Source organism: Lathamus discolor, chromosome 2, assembly GCF_037157495.1.
Source record: "Lathamus discolor isolate bLatDis1 chromosome 2, bLatDis1.hap1, whole genome shotgun sequence".
In the NCBI taxonomy this organism is placed as follows: Eukaryota; Metazoa; Chordata; class Aves; order Psittaciformes; family Psittacidae; genus Lathamus; species Lathamus discolor.
In genome coordinates, this window is record NC_088885.1 from 7123309 (window position 1) to 7141595 (window position 18287).

At 41.7% G+C, this 18287-nt stretch overlaps 1 protein-coding gene across 1 annotated transcript in view; it reads right to left on the bottom strand.

The window, feature by feature from the left end:
• Positions 1–18287, bottom strand: part of ADCY1 (adenylate cyclase 1) — a 138292-nt gene that overhangs the window by 88193 nt on the left and 31812 nt on the right. Inside the window, exon 2 of the mRNA XM_065666267.1 lies at positions 10110–10259. Within this exon, the coding sequence (XP_065522339.1) occupies positions 10110–10259 (150 nt within the window). The remainder of the gene's footprint in view (positions 1–10109; positions 10260–18287) is intronic.

Here is an 18287-nt window from a genome sequence, read left to right on the forward strand (position 1 = left end):
TTTACTCCCCCCCTCCCCCTTAGTATCCATTCTCCCTGAAACTGAACTGGCAAAATCCAGTGTATCCACAAAACCATCACAGAAAACTTGACAGGAAAAAGATGATACTCATTCCAGTTAATGGAAATCTTCCTACTGGAAGTGAACTTGAGTGAGATGAAGCTAAATTCACAATACCAAATAGTGCCTTTATACGTTAGGTATCCTTATTTGCCTCTCTATAATGCAGGTCAGTAACCATACAGATATGATCAGACCATTCTGCAGAGCAGATAACTTGAAAGCAGGTCTACTTGAAAATAGCTGCTAGGAAAATGAACAAACAAAAAGTCAAATGGGAGTTTTAGGAGTTCTTCATTATTAACTGCTAGTTTAATAAATGTCCTTGTTTCTACCTATCATGCTTCAGTAGGATTTTAATAAGTGGGTTCTTGAGGGTGTATCAATGAATATGAAACATTTTTTGGCACAGAACAGCCTCTGAACATACTGTTCTACTCTTCCTATGTGGAAAGAAAATGTTCTGTCCATTCTCTTGCCCATTCTCTCTGCCCTGACTCTGCAGAGTCAGGAAGGCCAGGTTTCATCTTCCAGTGCAATGATCCCCTCACTGAGAATATGTACACGTATTAAAACCAAAAAGACACGCTTAGAGCACAGGTTCCGAAAATTTAATACCCTTATGAAAAGGCTTTTCTGATCCCCATAAAGAGGGGCCTTAAGACTCATCAGAAAGAGTACCAACCATCTGCCAATGTCATGATCAGAGGGAGCACAGAAGTGCTAATGCAATTCCTAGGTAGGTGTGCAGCTGAGACATGTGCAAACTCAGGTTTGTTAGAGGATGAAGAGCTGCACAGAGAGATGTGTTCCCTCGTGAACAGGACCAGGACAGCAATCCTGGCATCTATCTTTTCTTCTGAAGAAGCTAGGAGGATGGCACTGCAAGCTATCCCTTCCAGGGTAAAAGAAAGAGCAGACAGAGCTTCACTGGCTTAGCCCTGTTGTTTTAAATTTCCTCTACAGTTACAGGTTCACCTCTTTCCAGTCCACAGCCATGTCTGGTTTGCTCCACCAATGGAACACTGAATCACAGAATGGTTTGGGTTGGAAAGAACCCTAAAGCTCATCCAGTTCCAAACCCCTGGCACAGGCAGGGTCACCTTCCACTAGATCAGGCTGCTCCAAGCCCCTTCTGTGGATGAGGGTGAGAACAGGGGAAGAACCAGAGGAGCATTAAGGACACACTGCTGCACTAGCAGTGATGCTTTGCAACATTGCTCTTGTCTGATACAGATTACATTTAGAGCTGCAGTAGCCACTCAATATCAGTACATGCCCTTTCTTATTGCAGATTTTTGCCTGTGGTGGAACAAGCAAGAACTCTTCAGTAAAGATATGCTTTTTGATTGCTAGTGATAGGAACTGAGCTCAGTAGTGGGTGTAAACAGACTCAGGATTTAAAAAAAGCAGGAAGCTGAAGTCAAAAGCAATAATTTTAGAACCCAAGGAAGACATAGTAAGTGGTAAGCAGTTAGAATTTCCTTTTTAGAAAACTACAGATGCCTTCAGTACAGCGATACAAAAGCAAATCACAGCGTGAACCAGTCAAATGGAATAGATGTCAAAACCTCCAGGGACTAAGATACAATACTGTCCTCTGAAAAATACAGAATTAAAAATGCCTAGATTTTTAGATCAGAAAAATCTAAAAGCCTTTGTCCTTTGTTACTTGTCCTCATTTTGTCTTGCCAGAGCAGAGAAGTGAGCCTAACCCCTCAGCAGAAAATTTCATTGCCTTCAGAAGAGGAAAGACAAGGACCAACTCATGAACACGCTAAGGAAGGAATGAGTGCATTCACTCAAAATAACAAGTGTGACTCAGATTTAGTTCATTATTCCCTCGTCAAACTGGGAAATTCCTAATCAAATGTGCCTGAAGGGAACCTTAACTCCAAATGAAATGAGTTTATACTGAAGAGGTAACAGGGAACAGAAACCTGGGAAAGATTTCAAATTACATAACAGACAAAAATTCACCCTAGAAAGGCAAACCTGAAAACATAAAAAATTACCTTACGCTATTTTGAGTTTTTTTTTGCCAGGTAATGAGATGTGGTCTAGTTCTTTTGCTTCACAGAACGTTGACTGAACGGACCTGGCAAAACACCTATCTATAAGAGCAGCAAGCGCATAGTGTCACACACTAGAATGAAAGCAAACTGCCTGGCTCAGTATCCTGAGCAGGAGATAATCTGTGCTAAGTAGCACCATAGCAACTTGGGAATCATTTGACAAGCTGCACGTGTGCCTAGGCCAGCTGCTGTAATGTGATGGACCTATTTGGCAGAGCTGCTGCTCTATGGTAGAACCACCTTGAGTTTGACGAGTGGTCCAGGAAAAGTGTGACAAGCTTGTGTTAAAGCATTAGCTAGCTTTTTGTTATATTACGACACTTCTAGAAGTGAAAACATTTCTGTGGACAGCAATAAAAATAAACGGAAGAGAAAAATAAATGTAAGAGAAAACTTTCCCAATGACATTTTAGAGCTCCCTATAAATTCCTACCGCTAAAGGAAGAACATCAGGAATCACTTCTGAGGTTGCTTTACTTTATACTGTGAATATATGTAAAAGATGTGCATATATACTAAATACAATATACCAAAATACAGAAAAACATTGCATGAGTGTCAACACAGCACTGCTGTCATGGATATTGCTCTAAATTTAGAAATCAGCCATAAGAAAGTACTTCCAAAGTATCTGTCTTACTGTTTAAGGATCTGATGCCCTATAGCCAGTGTTCTTACCTATGATAACTTGCCTTAGCAAGTGTTATGCACAATGTTTTTATGTATTGAAAACTGTGTGGTAATGTATTTTTAATTATCTAATGACAGGTTTGTGTGCTCTTTATTGTTCCTCCTCCTCCACTCTCTCTAATGGAAAATGCAAGGACAAAGTAGGAAAAGTAAACTGGAAAATCCACAGAGTCAACCACCACCAGCTTATTTAACTGGCAGTTGTTTAAAGCAGAACGTATTCCTAATATTTATTTCAAAACTCCTAACAGCCAAGGTATCAACAGCTTTTAGAATGATACAACAACTATTTTTATCTATTCATGTCTGTCTACTCTATTCAATGGAAGCCAGCATCCACTGCAACATGTAAAAGCTTAACATAGGTGGCATGCCTATATGTCATACATACATCTATGAGCAAAACCCAAATTGCAACAAGCAGCAGTGCGAGACATCCCCCTGCTAGACTGAGGATGAGTGACTACATAGATGAGTGACTACAAAGAGAAGAGTTCATATGCCTTATTTTCTTTACAAATCTCTTCAGATACCATTGTTCACACCTTGTGTCACAAAAGTCCAGCTGGTTTTGGCTGGAAAAGAGTTAATTTTCTTCACAGTAGCTAGTATGGGGCAATGCTTTGGATTTGTGCTGGAGACAGTGTTGATAATGCAGAGATGTCTTTGCTATTGCTGAGCAGTGCTTGCACAGTTGAAGCCTTTTCTGCTTGTCATACCACCACACCAGTGAGTGGGCTGGGGGTGCACAAGGGGCTGGGAGGAATACAGTGGGGACAGCTGACCCTAACTGACCAACACACCACATGGCATCATGCTCAGCTCATCATACAAAGCTGGGGGAAGAAGGAGGAAGGGGGCATTTGAGGTGATGGTGTTTTATCTTCCCAAGTAACAGTTACATGTGATGGAGCCCTGCTTTCCTGGAGGTGGATGAACCCCTGCCTGCCCATGGGAAGCAGACAATGAATTCCTTGGTTTGCTTTGCTTGCACACATGACTTTTGCTTTACTTATTAAACTCTTTATCTCAACCTACGAATTTTCTCACTTTTGTTCGTTTCTTTCCCCCATTCCACTGTGGGGGGAGTGAGTGAGTGCCTCTGTGGTGCTTATTTCCCTGCTGAGGTTAAACCACAACACTTACTAAAAGGAAGCTTTCAGGGGGTGAAGTTAAACCACATTGTTACAGTACTGATCTAGCCTGCTGCTATAAATGCAGCCTTTTAAAGGCTTTCAGAGATTCTTCTGTAATACCATGCATTACATTTTTCAAATTAAAGTAATGTGGGTAGAATAATACCATTACGATGCAAATAAAATACATGATTTCCAACTCTTGTGTGTTTTCTTTTGTGTTACCGAGTTTCTACCTCATCTCCAGCAAGGTGTCCAGGATAGAAGGGATGAAATACCCCTATATGTGTCTACTACTACTAAGGATTACTGCCTGGAAGTTACAAAGTTCACATTTACTTGGCCAAAGATAGGTAAGAATAATCCTAATGGTGTGACAAACAGCTTCTGGCACTAACCACATTCACATGAGATGTTTACTCTGCATAAAAAGAGGTGTAATAGAGCTGTAAAACTGGAAAACATTTGTTTGCTGCATCCTGCCTTGCAAGGGGTACCAAGCAGCTCCTAATGGCTTCAGGTTGATGTTGAAGCCTTCCACTCGCATTTAGCCTGAGCAGCCCTTAGATTTATTGTTTGCTGTATGAAGAACAGACAGATGCATCACTGCTGCAGGACTGGGGACTAACAGATGCTAGACAGTAGAAAGCTTCTGGGCACTATTGGTATGTGGGAGAAATGTGCCTCTGCAACTCCTTTTACCTGAGCCCAGGGGTGCCATGCAGCAGGAGAAAGGTAGCCAATAGTTCAGCTCAGCCCCATGTAAAGATCTTAGCAGCCAAAGGTGACAAAAGAAGTCGAGAGCAGGACAAGTTCCCATCTCTGCTGCTATTTGGCTAAGAGCACAAAGCCCCAGCAGTCCAAACTAAGAGCCTGAAACTGTAACACTCCTTATTTTCTCTTTTCCCTGATCCTAGGAAAGAACTAATAGGTCTCTGAAGTTCGACTTTCCTGTGTAACGCCGTGGTTTGATAACACAATAAATCCATCTTAAAGCCTCCTTGTAACACCGAGCACAGTGGTGATGTAGTACAGGCTCACCCTATCAGCTAAAACGAGTTACTCCACCTATGTTTTTCAAAGGCTGTACTGGCTAGCAGACGATCTGATAGCATCTCTCAGGCTGCAATGTGTGTAAAGTCCAGATCACCTCCCTGCTGCACACTAGGTAATTTCATAAGAGCACATTTTTGTTCCCACACATGATGCAGGTGAAATCTTTGTTGCAGGGTGACTTGCTGATGCACAGAGCCAGTATGAACGATTATGGAGACAGGGCCTATGTTTTAATGATAAATTTCACATCTTCTCCTGCACTGCAATGAAAAAAGGTTCAAGATTTTGAGAATAATGAGTAGGGGAAACATGAGGAAAGCTGATTACGCATCGATAAGCACGTTGTCAGGCACCCTAGAAATTACTCCTGCCTGAGGCTGTGTGAACAACTGATTCCTCAGTTCGGCTGCTGAATTGGAAGGAAACCCCACAACCACCTGTTATCTGTTACCAAATTGAAAGTTCAACACAGTTTGCTCAAATATTATGTTGATTTCCCCCTTCCCCCCCCCCTTTTTTTCATAAATGCTTGAAATTAAACATAATGGACAAAAATCACTGGAGGGTTGCTACGGGTTCATTCTTTTACCTAAAGGTACAGGAGGTAGCACACATATCCAAAATGGGTGATACCTAAATTGTTTTGAAAGGGAATCTGAACCCAGCAGGGAATTTGAACCCAAAATGCCCCAAGCAGAGGTTCAATGTATTCTGCACCGAGACTCATGGTATCTTTTGCTGGCATCGTTTCATTTTCCATGAATAGTTATTAATCCGATCTCTGACTCCGTGTTGTTCCAGTTACTATATGCAACGTTAAAGATATTGCCCTAAAATGCAGCAGACACTCGGAATGCATACACATACAAAAGCAGACAATTGGGCAATCGAATCTAGTTGAAAATGTATCTGCTTATTGCAGGGGGGGTAGACTAGATGAGCTTTGAAGGTCCCTTCCAACCGAAACCATTCTATGATTCTATGAATTATATGCACAATTCAACATTGCATAAAGGGAATTTAGCAAGCTTCAAATGACCTGGTGAACATGCACAGAGCAACACCAAGATGCTAGTCTGTCTCCCAGAACCAGCATTACTGCAGTAGCATGGCGTTGTACTAAGAAAGGGAACACCATCACCTCTCAGCAAAACAGACTAGCTGGAGTGCCACACTTCAGGCCCTGAAAATAGCCACAGCACTGGCTGTCTCAGCCCAGTGCCTCCTAACTCCATGTGGGTTTCAGTGCTTCCTTCGGCTTCTTATGTTAAAGCCTGCGATAAATTCCATGCACTGCAGTGGAGTACACAACTGCTTCATGAAGGAATGGTGCCACCACTAAATACATCTCTCCAGTCCCAATGGTTTGGTAAGTAAATGTGTATTCACAATCATTTTTAAAGACAGCCAGTCCCCACTCTGAAGACTTTGCTATTGTCAGTTCTTTCCCCATCATAATGTTCTGATTGTGAGCAAGCACCAAGGTAACATTTAGGACGAAAAGAAATACCTGAACAAGTTGCTAGAAAGACTGTCTTCATTTTGCAAACATAATTGCATGTACTTCTGCAACTAAAAACCAGTGATTATTAGATTCAATAAGTTAAATCTAAGCTGATTTTGTGGGCAGAAGGTTTGCATGAAGTCAGACTACTGGCACTTTTCACATCATCCTGTGCTGCAGGAAGTGCATTTCACTGATGGAAATTACACACTTAATCTCCAAATCCAATGCATGAACGTGCATAAAAATATTCCTATTGTCAGGGGAGGGAGGGAGGGAAGTGAGTAAGATTTGTTATAAAGTTGGGAAGAGTGGGGTAGAAATAGCTTCCACATATCAGGAGAGTAAACAGGCTATGATTCTTCAGCTTGGAAAGAATGAGGAGCAGGGTTATGAGAAAAGTCTACAGTGTTGTGTGTGTGTGACATCGATAAAGTTACTGTATAATAATTACTCATAAGTTACTACAAAACAAGAAAGAGCTGGAGAGCACCCAGTTGAGTCATCAGACAACAAGTCTATTAAAAACTAAAAGGAAGTTCTGTTTCGCAGAGTGCCCAGAGTGAAATTCACCATCACAGAACTATGGGCACAACAAAAGTACATAATGCTGAAAGCAGGAAAGTGGGAGTCTACAGGCCTTTAAACACAGTGGACCAGTTGCACTTCAAATCCAGCTGGTCCCAGAGTTACAATGCTACCACTTTCTGGAGCAGAGTGCAGCTTCAGGAGCTGCCACACTGTGAATTAACACAGTGAGCCACAGCTTCCTTACTGGTTTCACCTCTGAATTAGACAGCAAGAAGCCTCCATCAGCTGTAGAATACTTCTTCCTCTACACTGAGCACATCTCCTGTTCTCCATCCCTGCTTGCTCCTTTCTTGTTCTCTTGGGAAGGGGTCAAGCACTGCCTGGAGGTTGCTGCCAGGACTGGCAGGGCTGTCAGTCTATAGGGCTGGGGGTCCTCCAGGGAGCAGGGTGACAATGCCTTGCTTGCTGTTGGGGCAAAGGACCAATCTGGAAGTGCACAGAGAGGTGGTGCAGTGGCAGTAAAGGGGAAGTGCTCAGGTGCTCTGAGCAGAAAACAAGTGCAGGTCCAGGGAACAGGACCCACCTCAAAACACTCCATAGAATCGTAGAATCCCAGCCTGGTTTGGGCAGGAAGGGACCTTAAAGCTCATCCAGTTCCAACCCCCTGCCATGGGCAGGGACACCTTCCACTAGACCAGGTTGCTCTAAGCCCCTTCCTATAATTTATTCTTAACTGCCTGCTCTGCAGAGGAAGGTCTCACTGCTGAGATTTATAGACAAGGAGAGAAAAAGCTTATCCCAAGTGAATGATTCTAATTATTCTCTCATGGTCTACAACTTATTTGGTTCTTGGCCTTCACTTCTTACATTACTCTGAAATTGCAGTCTAGCATTCAGCAACATAACAAATGGATGATGCCACCATCATGGCCAGTTATTTGTTGTGACCACAGAGAAGAGATAACAGGGTGAACATTATACTGAGCTCTAAAATAAACAGAGAATGTCTGCTCCCCTTCTCCCCAGCAGCGCTTCCCAACCCTACTTGCGAACTCCTGCATGATGCCTCTGAAAACGCTACAACAGGAGATATTTGCTCTTGCTCATAAAAATAGATTCATCAAAATCATCACGTGGGACTATTACTACAAATGCATCCCAGATGAGCAGAATCACTGTAAGTAGGACACAGAGGAAGAAATCTCAGTTTCAGCTGTGGGATCTGTCTCACACAGTCAACACTTTAACTCTAGAAGGCTGTGTATATTCAAAAGCCAAGAGCACGTTCTTTCCTTTCCCTTTGGAGGCTTGCACAGAAGTACCAGGGAAAGGTTTTAGCATTCTGGATTACAATTCGCAATGTAAAAGGGCCGCAGTATTTAGGTCAGAGCATTTGAAGGAGACAAGAAAGTCTGGTGAACAAAATCAGCCCTTTTTAACACGTAATGTTGACACTTCAGAGAACAAAAATACAGGAACGATCACAAAAATTGAACTAGGTCAGCATCGTCTCTTTTCCTCTCAAACACTCTTGAGGATTGCCAGCTGCAAACTTGGGCTACATTATCCCACAGCAACTGCAGAATGATTCCGTAGTCTCTAATCAGGTCTTAATTCTCACCCTGGTTTTAGGGGAATTCTAATACAGTGAGAGAGCAGCCACTGAAAGTATTCTGGGGGTATTTTTGGCCGCTAATCAGCACTCACCACTGTATTGAGATTTACACTGTGCTCATTTCAGAAGTGTAGGAGAAAAGTGTATTCTGTTCACTGATGTGTAACTGCACTGGAAAAACACTTGCAGGATTTTTTATGTATACTATTAGCAATAATGGTACTCATGTGTAATGTTTTTGCTTGCTTGTGTTTCCATATGCATGGATAAAACATAAAATAAGACAGGCTGCTAACGTGCTAACCAGAGAAACCCAAAAATAAACATTATTTTCATGTTGGATCCCAAAAGTTTTCAAAGGCACAACATGCAAATTTACTTATTGAACACTTACGCCTTTGAAAATCTGCAGCTTTGGATCACAAAACACCAGAACCAAATCTAAAGGCTTTGATCCTAATACCATTTTTACACAGCCAGCAAAGATACGCAGTTGTTCAAAGACATCTACTTACTGCAGAGTATGTCTAGGTCATAAAAATCCATTCACTCAATTCATAATAAGAAAGTACTCGAGGACCTGTGTTACTTCACACACAGGAAAACACTTGCTAGAGAAATTGCAAGTGAAGGGAAGTAAAAGCACATGAGGTCCACGACCTTTGAGGACCCTGACATCTTGTATAGCAAGGCTTAAATACCACTTAAATCCTTTATTGGCATAAGTTACCATCATTCCACATAGGTCAAAGGAGTTACATCTATGTATTCTAGCACGGCCCTCTATTACCATCTAAGCAGAAGAAAAATCTAGCCCAAACCTTACAGCTCAACACATGTTAGTAGCTTTAAGATTCAGACCAGTTAGTAACAGCAGCAAGCTCCACCATGGAGCCTTTTTTTCCTCATTGCTTCCAAATCTGTTTGCAAGATTGATTGATAAAATTGTGTGAAATAAACCAAACTACTAAGGTGGCAGTTATTCATGCATATCAGTGCAGCCCCTTGTCCCCAAAATGTTGACGACTTCATTTATAACTGTCACGAATGCAAGCAGGTTACAGCACACACAGAAAAGAAGTATTTACAGCACATCTAACACCCACCCCAAAACATCCATGCAGAACCGCCCCCCAGGTCTTAGACTGCAATGGCACCTTAGTTTTGCTCTAGTCGTAAAATACATCCCCTCTGGTAGCAGGGCTGACAGTAGCTGTGGGTCAGCCTGCACCTTCTGTGTGTGCTGCGGATGAAGAGTGAGGAGTGTGTGCACTGTGGAGGAGGAGTTGAAGCACGTCAGGGGGAGGCAGCACCCTTCCTTCACAACAGAAACACACACACACCCTGCCATGCACTTGGCAGCAATGTCCTGACCTGTGGTTCACGTAACTACAGTCATCTCAAAAGAAACAGAGAAAAAGAAATTAGACTTAAAAACTGACCTGTTTTTCATTTTCATCCTCCAGCCTCAGCCTGTCCTCAATGCAGTTCCTGGCCTGAAGGAATGCCTTCCTCTGAGCCCTTTCTGTCAAAATCCTCACAAAGACCCCATACAAATTTACACTGACAAAAAGGATTGCATTGGCCACAAGCTGTAAGAAAGAAAGAAAAAGAAATGCACAGTTTAAAATACAGGGTTTTGTTTTACATTTCTACTCAGCAAAATTAAACAGAAAAAGAAGACAATAAGCACTGTCTTTCAAAGTTCCGCCTCAGCAGCCATGTCACTGATACCCCCTCCCACAACCCAACTGCAGCGAAACAATCACAGCAGCTACCACAAGTTCAGGCAAGCAGTACCCCATAATACACACTCTGCATCTGCTGAAGTTAATTTCTCCTACAGTGATGTGTAGCTTAGCACTTTCATTCAGCACTGGCTCTTTCACCAGCCCATTGGCAGATCTGTGCATCTAATGAGAGCAGTATATTCAGCATTTGTTCAACTGTGGGGTGCCCAGAAGACTGGAATTATTTCTCCTATAAAGTAGACATGGACAAAACCTGTGACTAAAGCAAACCGGGTGCCTGGGTACCCAAACCTTCATCTTGTGCAACTTGCACCTCGAAAATCTGCTTCTCTTCCCATAGCTATACCATTACCAACCATGCCGTATTTCTGGACAAATCATATAAAATATTGCTAATGTTACCCTGCAGCAGAACGCTAAGAAGGTGCCAAATGCTTTCAAATGATGGCCTTTAGTACAAACCATGTGCCACTGCAATGCTATCAGCAGGTACAGTGAATTACTTCTACAAACAGTGCTTAGATAAAGGACACACACATGGCCTAATGACCCTTCTGGTCATTTTGTAATGTTTTTACAATAGGTGGTAAAGTTAGTTAACTAACCTAAATAACCCAAATAACTGTGGTTTGCACACAGCCTCCCTATCTAAGACAATCCCAGCTAAGTTTCTCACTGCATCTCTGATGAAAACATGCCCTCAGATGGTAAATTCTGCAATGCAACACCGTGTTTGTTTAGAAAGGAGGCAATAAAGCCTGTTTACCTAATATCTCTGCAGTCTCTTTGTCTGTATTTACTCTAGTTACGATCACAGCATCACGATAAGGTTTCAGGCGACTCATATATCCCGTAGTTTCAGACACAGAATCATAGAGTAGTTAGGGTTGGAAAGGACCTTAAAATCATCCAGTTCCACCCCCCCTGCCATGGGCAGGGACACCTCACACGAAACCATGTTACCCAAGGCTCTGTCCAACCCGGCCTTGAACACCACCAGGGATGGAGCATTTGCATCTTGCACATAAATTGGCAAAAATTTGGTATAGTAAGAGCAAAGAAAGACATTATAGCAAGTAACACAAATCATGTCAAATTCCTATGCATCTAAAATAGTTCATAAAGACCATATAATTGATACTTATTTCTTAATACAAGGGTTACATTTCAAGCCAGCACATCTCTACTGTTGCATATTCTGTTAGTGTAAGCTGAAGAGGAGAGAGCACTGCCCTTGTTTCCAGTGAAACCAGCTGTGCCAGTCCATGTAGGGAATGCTTACTGTCTAACAGGGCTATGCCTGAAGGCTTGAATTCAGCCAGTGTGGTAAGCAAAGATCCAAAATGGCATCTAGAAACTCCCTGCTGATTTTGGAGGGACTTTTACCAAAATAAGAAGGGATTTTCTGAGGTGTTTAAGTAACGGCAGTATCCATCTCACCGCTTGTGATCTCAGTACAGAGGGGAGAATTGAAAGATTCATTCTGGGTGCATTCTCCAGACCTTCATGGATTCACAAGTCCTCTAATTTTTACCTTCATATCTGGTTGTTATTAGCTAAGAGTACCATAGAATCATTAAATCACCCAGGTTGGAAAACAACTTTAAGATCATCAAGTCCAACCATTCCTCCAGCACTGCCAAGTCTACCACTAACCCATGTCCCTAAGGGCCTCGTCTCCACAGTGTCTGAGCATTTCCAGGGATGGTGAACAACAACAAACGTTCTCACCAGCACAAAATCAAAAGATACCCTATCACAATGCAGGCAGCTCTGCCTAGCATTAGTGTTTTCCTCCTCCTCCAGTACCCAAAACCAAACAGTTATCTCACAAGAGCTAACACTTGTGAGGAATGGTGTTACAGCTTCCTCCTGAGAACTGCAAAATGCAGGTTCAGGTGTCATCAGTCAGATGAATTTCAACCTAGGAATCTCATGTACCAGTTACTTACATGTCACTTCTCACAGATGGTAATACAGATGGTAAAACTTTTAAGGTGAAAAGCAGTACATGAGTGTATTATTTTGTGATACAGGCTGAGCATAAACAGTCTGAAATTCCTATCCTGCTTTATTTTGCTTCATCACAGAGAACTGTTTAAGGTATATCAATTTTCAGCACAAGTTAGACCACTAAAATGAAATTAGTGTAGAAATTCCAGTAGAATGCTATTTTTGGAAGCACAAATGCAACCACATTCACCTTATCCCTGCATTTTATCATGCTGAAGTGTAACGGCAACGGTGTATTTTAAAGCTAATTCTTAGAAGTGCAATGGAATAAAAATAGAAAGGATTTGTAAAGACCATATTCAAAGGCAGCAGAGAGAGCCCAAAGAATAAACAGTCAAGACAGAGAGAGCATAACAAAACAGCTGTTAGTAATACAGGGTGGAAAAATAAAACCATCTTCACATGCTGGTATCAGAGTGGCCCAAGACATAAATAATTACTTCTAGAGAGAATAAATAAAGGACTCAATTCAGTTTCTGGTCCTCAACTGCAAGCAATAGAAGACCTTATATTGTGGCAATGTGCCAGCTGTTCTGGGTCCATCGTTAAGATCTGAAGCAATGGCGATCACCTGGACTGGGGGCAACCGGTAGGTGAGTTTCTGCAATCATGCAGCCACTTTCGGACTCAGCAGGGAAAGTCATTTTCTGACATGCTTTGAACAGTTTAAGATAAAACAGAGGCTTAGCTGTCAGCCCTGGCCTGCAGGGAACCAGGAAAAGTGATAAAGCAAGTAAAAGATTCATAGATTTCAAAGTGTGAGAAAAGAAAGTAGGGCACTTTGTCTCCCGAGGTAAGAGTTCCTTTCCTCCACAACCCATTTTCGGCTTAATTACTATCTCTTCCTCAATTGCAAGCTGCATACATCTGTCTCTCTAGGTTTCTCAAATGCATGCCATTTCCTGGTCCCTTTCATTTTAATGTGCAAATATGTTCATCCCCATATACATGCATACATACACATATAACTCACACATATGCTGTAACTCCAGGAATTATTGAGAGACTTGCTGTTAAAGCTGAAGATCTTTCAAGAGGTACTGAGGCATCCAGAACTACTGAAATACCAATGAATTGAGTTTGAAATCATTCCTACATTATTTGCTATACTACTGCTCAATAGCATAAAGAGCACTCTTCAGATTTCACCATCACCTTCTATTTCTAGAACTGCCAAAGAAACGATTTACTCAATGCAACAGAAAATGACTCAAAGACATTTTTATGCCACAACCTCTTTCAAACAATGTTATTCTCTCATTCCACAATGAGATTATGGGTCAGCCAGGATAAAAATAGAAAAGAGGATCAGGGTCATGAAAGCTTTCGTTTTTTAAATTATTTTAAAATTGATTGTTGTCACTGAACCTTGTATTGTGCATTCTACATCTCTGCTGCACATCAGTACCAACATCCTGAGCTCTAAGCTGCTGTAGTCATCAGTAGGTTAGACTGTCAGTCACTGGATGAACTCTGGCATGGTTCCTTCTGCTCTGGAGGGTATTACCAAAGGCAAGGCTTCCAACACAGCTAGCTCTTGTAGGCTTCCTGGTCAGTGAAGGACTGGCAGGTCCAGCAATTTCAACTAAATTCCTGTCTCTCCATTGCCTTTCTTGGGTCTCACGTTACTTTTGGCAGGGAACACAAACTGTGCAATACAGCAATTCCCATCTAGGAGCGAGCAAGTAATTCTGGAGGTAACAGCATGTAACATGCTCATGCATACACAAGGCTTGAGAAGTTCAATTCAACATCTCCCTTTCATTTTTCCCCCTAAAAATCACCTCCCACTTTTTGAATGTCCCTTGGGATGAGTTAAAAGACTCTTTGAAGAGTCCCTTGCAACATCTCTCTCTGTTCCAGACGGGATTTATTCTCTACTTCTTTTTCCTTCAAAGCAAGATGCATTCACACATGCACTTGCTCTCTCTCTCAAACAAATGGTGAAAAATCCTTCTTATTGGCCTTTTAACAGGACTCTGCTTACTCAGCAGACTAACTGCTATCAGGTAAAGAGATACACAGTAGATGGTTCAAATGAGGGGCTGAGTTTCACTGTGGAGTAATTTTCTGTCTCACAAACTAAATCTCACATAAAAATGGGGCTGTTTCACAAAGGTGTCAATCACCTCTGCATTACTCAAAGACTTATTTACAGGGTGGCATTCATGTGGATGGATACTGAAGTAGACTAAACAAGAAAGAGAAATTACCAGAGAACCAAACTTCAGGAGACTCCCCAGAACTTCACTGTGCTTTCTAAAAGCAGGGCCTGTGGCATGAATGGGATTGAGAAGGGATTTCAATAGTTAACACTCCCAGGATTCTAATTTAGTGGCCAATATCGAGAATGGAATTATTCCCTGCACCATGAGTTCTCGTGTTATCTCATGCAGTAGAGAGGAGTGGAATATGTAGGAAATACGGCCATCATTTCCTGGTGAAGGTAGCAATTTGAGGAAAAGAGACCAGTACAGTCCTTGCATGTCACTCAGATACCCGGTATGACAAGAGGTATGGTGGGCCGAATTCTGCTCCCAGTGTTCTCTCCTAATTGAATTTTCCTGCAAGTAATTTCTGGGCCACTGCTGCTGCTCCTGTTGCGCAGACAATGTAACATTTACTCATTCTGTCAAAATGCTTTGAGATATGGCAATGAAATGCATTATCGTAAAATATGAATGTCTAATTGTGAGGCATACCTCAGAGGAAAGAGCCATGAACAGCTTACAAAAATGAGTCAGTGCTTCCACCATTAAAACTCTTAAAGAGCAAGACAAGTCTGTGTTGTGTATGAAAACTGTTGGTATCATAAACAAGACCTTTTACAAGTTCAAACAAAAATAGTTTCTCCTTTCCCAGTTATGGAAAATGTAACGTTAGAGCAGAGGCTTTTTTACAGCACAAAACCACATACAAGAGAACGCACTTGCCTCTTGATCCTGACATGGGCTGAAGTTTAGTGATTCACTTCACTCACTTTGCAGCCTTTTGAGAACACTTAATTACTACATCTCCTCCCTCCCTTTGCTGAAGTGGTGTAACACAGGAGCAGAGAACTTCTCTTCAGTTCCTGACTGTGTTTCCTTCCACAGATGGCAGCCAAACAAATTTTCTCCAGATTAAATAAACATATTCCCAGTTTGCATAAATGTCCCACTCTCGGTTTTTGTTAGTTTTGTCCTAACTGGTTTATGCAACCTACTAAGAAGTTTTTCTTCAACTGTGGCATCCTCTGTGGTGGTTCCTGCCTTCGTTCCCAGTCCTCCTGAATCTACAGTAGACTCTATGAGGGGATTAGTGACTAGGTATTTCAGGATAATGTGTTGAATGAGACTAGATGTCACCAGTTGAGGAAAAGATAGTACTGCTGGGGTGTCTGTAACCATACAAGTGAAGAGAGACTTTCAGGATAACCTAGGATGCTGTATGTGCATTAACCACAGCCAGGTTTGCTGAAGTGTATGTGCACAAAGTGCAATCACAGACATCCACTCTGTGTCTCTCCCTTTATTTACATCCCTGTGACCGAAGTACAAGACACAATTTATAACCACTGTGTAAAACACGTACCATAAGCCTTTCTGAAACAGGTCCCAACAAAAGTAGAGTCATCAACAGCCAGTGAGCTCCCCAGTGTTAACAAGTTCATTTGTCGCATCTGTCTCCAAACCACATGTCCCTTTATCTTGGAAACATGCACTGGGAGAACAGCGCACTTCCCTCCCACACCATACACTGTTGGCTGTTTATCTGGTGGCAGGAAGCACTTACCTCTGAGATTAAGCAGCAGAGAATTAGGATGGAAAATCAGAACTAGAGCTGACAGAATCCTACATTTTGAATCTTAACCCTTATGTAGCTCTGCAGCTTAAAAACGTTCTGATAAAGATATCTGTGATTATACAAGATACCAATTTTGCCTACCCATCAATATTCGCTCAGGTGTGACAAGAATCAATGGCATTAATTTCAGGCTCCCATTTTTGAGCTTCTGAGCTGTTGTGCCTTTCTTAGCTGGTTTCTGAAAGGCAGGCACAATTCCATCAGTTTTACCTTTCACAATAGCAACACATTAAATCTTTATTTGGATGTACCAAGGCTTCTGGATTTTTCATTAATCAGGAAAAGGGAAAGCAGCACTTTAATGCACAAGAGTTTTCATTCTTAGAAGAAAAAAAAGCAGCTGATTTTTCGGGAATAGGACAGATATCAGACAGGGGACTTACAAGTAAAACACAACAGAGCACCGATATATGTAATTGTAGAACTGAGAAATAAAGGACTGGATGGAAAACCCTGCAAGCAGCATACAGGCTGAAATACCTTCAAACATAACTTCTCAATTGCCTCAAACCATTCCGAGTAATGAATGACTTCATAAAAGCTGTAATTTTTCTGGGAGGGAAAGAAAAAGTCCTAAACACACAGCAGTATTCTACTAGAAATGGCTGGCACAACATTAATGTCTGAAACTTGCCAAGTATAGAACTGGGCTGGTGTACTTCAGAAATCCAGAAACAGCAATAAGAAAACACCCTCGTTTATCTCCACCTGAAGCTCGGTTTTACACGTTGTGTGTGCCTACTGATACACATTTGAGGTGGTTTTGACAACACGTGAACAATATTCTTTCTCTTGGTTCTGTATTTGTTATTAAGCCCAGCTGAGGTTAGTATCAGCAACCTTTCCATATATCAAACCAGATCTTACAGACAGGTAATTGGAGGTTACTTTTCCATAAGGCAACAACTCCTCTCTAAAGCCCACAGAAGTGCTGGGGCTACTGCAGATAGAAAAGAGCATCCCCAAAATACTACAAGTGAAGCAAAAACAACTTCCCAGCCATCCACACTAATCAGTAAAGGTTAGGCACACAAGAGAACTGGCTCATCTCCAGTTTTTCACTACATGAGAGGCTCTGAAAGCCTCTCGGAGAAGATGTAAGTGATATGATATCTCAGTGTTCTGTTGCTGTTATATTATGGCACTGTACTCCAGAGCATGTGACAGGTTTCACAGCAGAACATACTACCTTAAAGGTAATATGGTCTCAGTCACTTACATCTGTGGAAAGCTGACACAATGAGCTACCCAGGCAAAATATTCTTGCTAACTGGTTTACGTGTCACATCCCACAGATTGCTCTGTGCTGAGAAGAAAGAGGCAAATGTTATTTACATTTCTCTCCTGATTTAGCTGTTGCATTCTTTTATGGTGTATTGTAAGTCATCATAGAACAAATAAGGCCTCATTTCTTCTCTGCCTTTGAGGTGGGTTGTTATAGTTTAGGGGTTTGGGGACATTTCAATTGTTCCTAAGCCTTAGGAATAGCTGCTATCTATCACAAAACACTTGGAATATGTTGCCAAAGCCATTTAAAGCAATTTCTATAGAAATTATAGCCAGTATTCTTACTTATTTGTGCATGTTATTTACTTACTTGACAGAGTCCAGGTGATCATCCCCTGAAGGTGTTCTACACCAACCAAAAATCCATGGCTTTCTCTATTTTCCTATTAGTTAGTACAATGCCATGCTGTGTAATTAGAGCACAGTGCAGTAATCTGTTGTCCAAAATCTGCTTGCATTTGCTGTATGCAACACGTGGTTCATTTCCAGTACTTGCTCTCCCTCAAGAATCCATCTGAACATCTTAATGCTTTTTTTTTAAGCTGCAATAATTAAATACATAAAAATAAAGACTTGTGGGGATACACAACACAAGTTTGAAAGCTTTGGTGGGACCACAGTTGCTAGGTGACTGAACCTTCAGATCTTAAAGGCAGTTTTTCTTCATTTGAGTTCTGTGCATGGCTGAGAAGCAGCATGTAGCAGCCCCAGCCTGGCACCTGG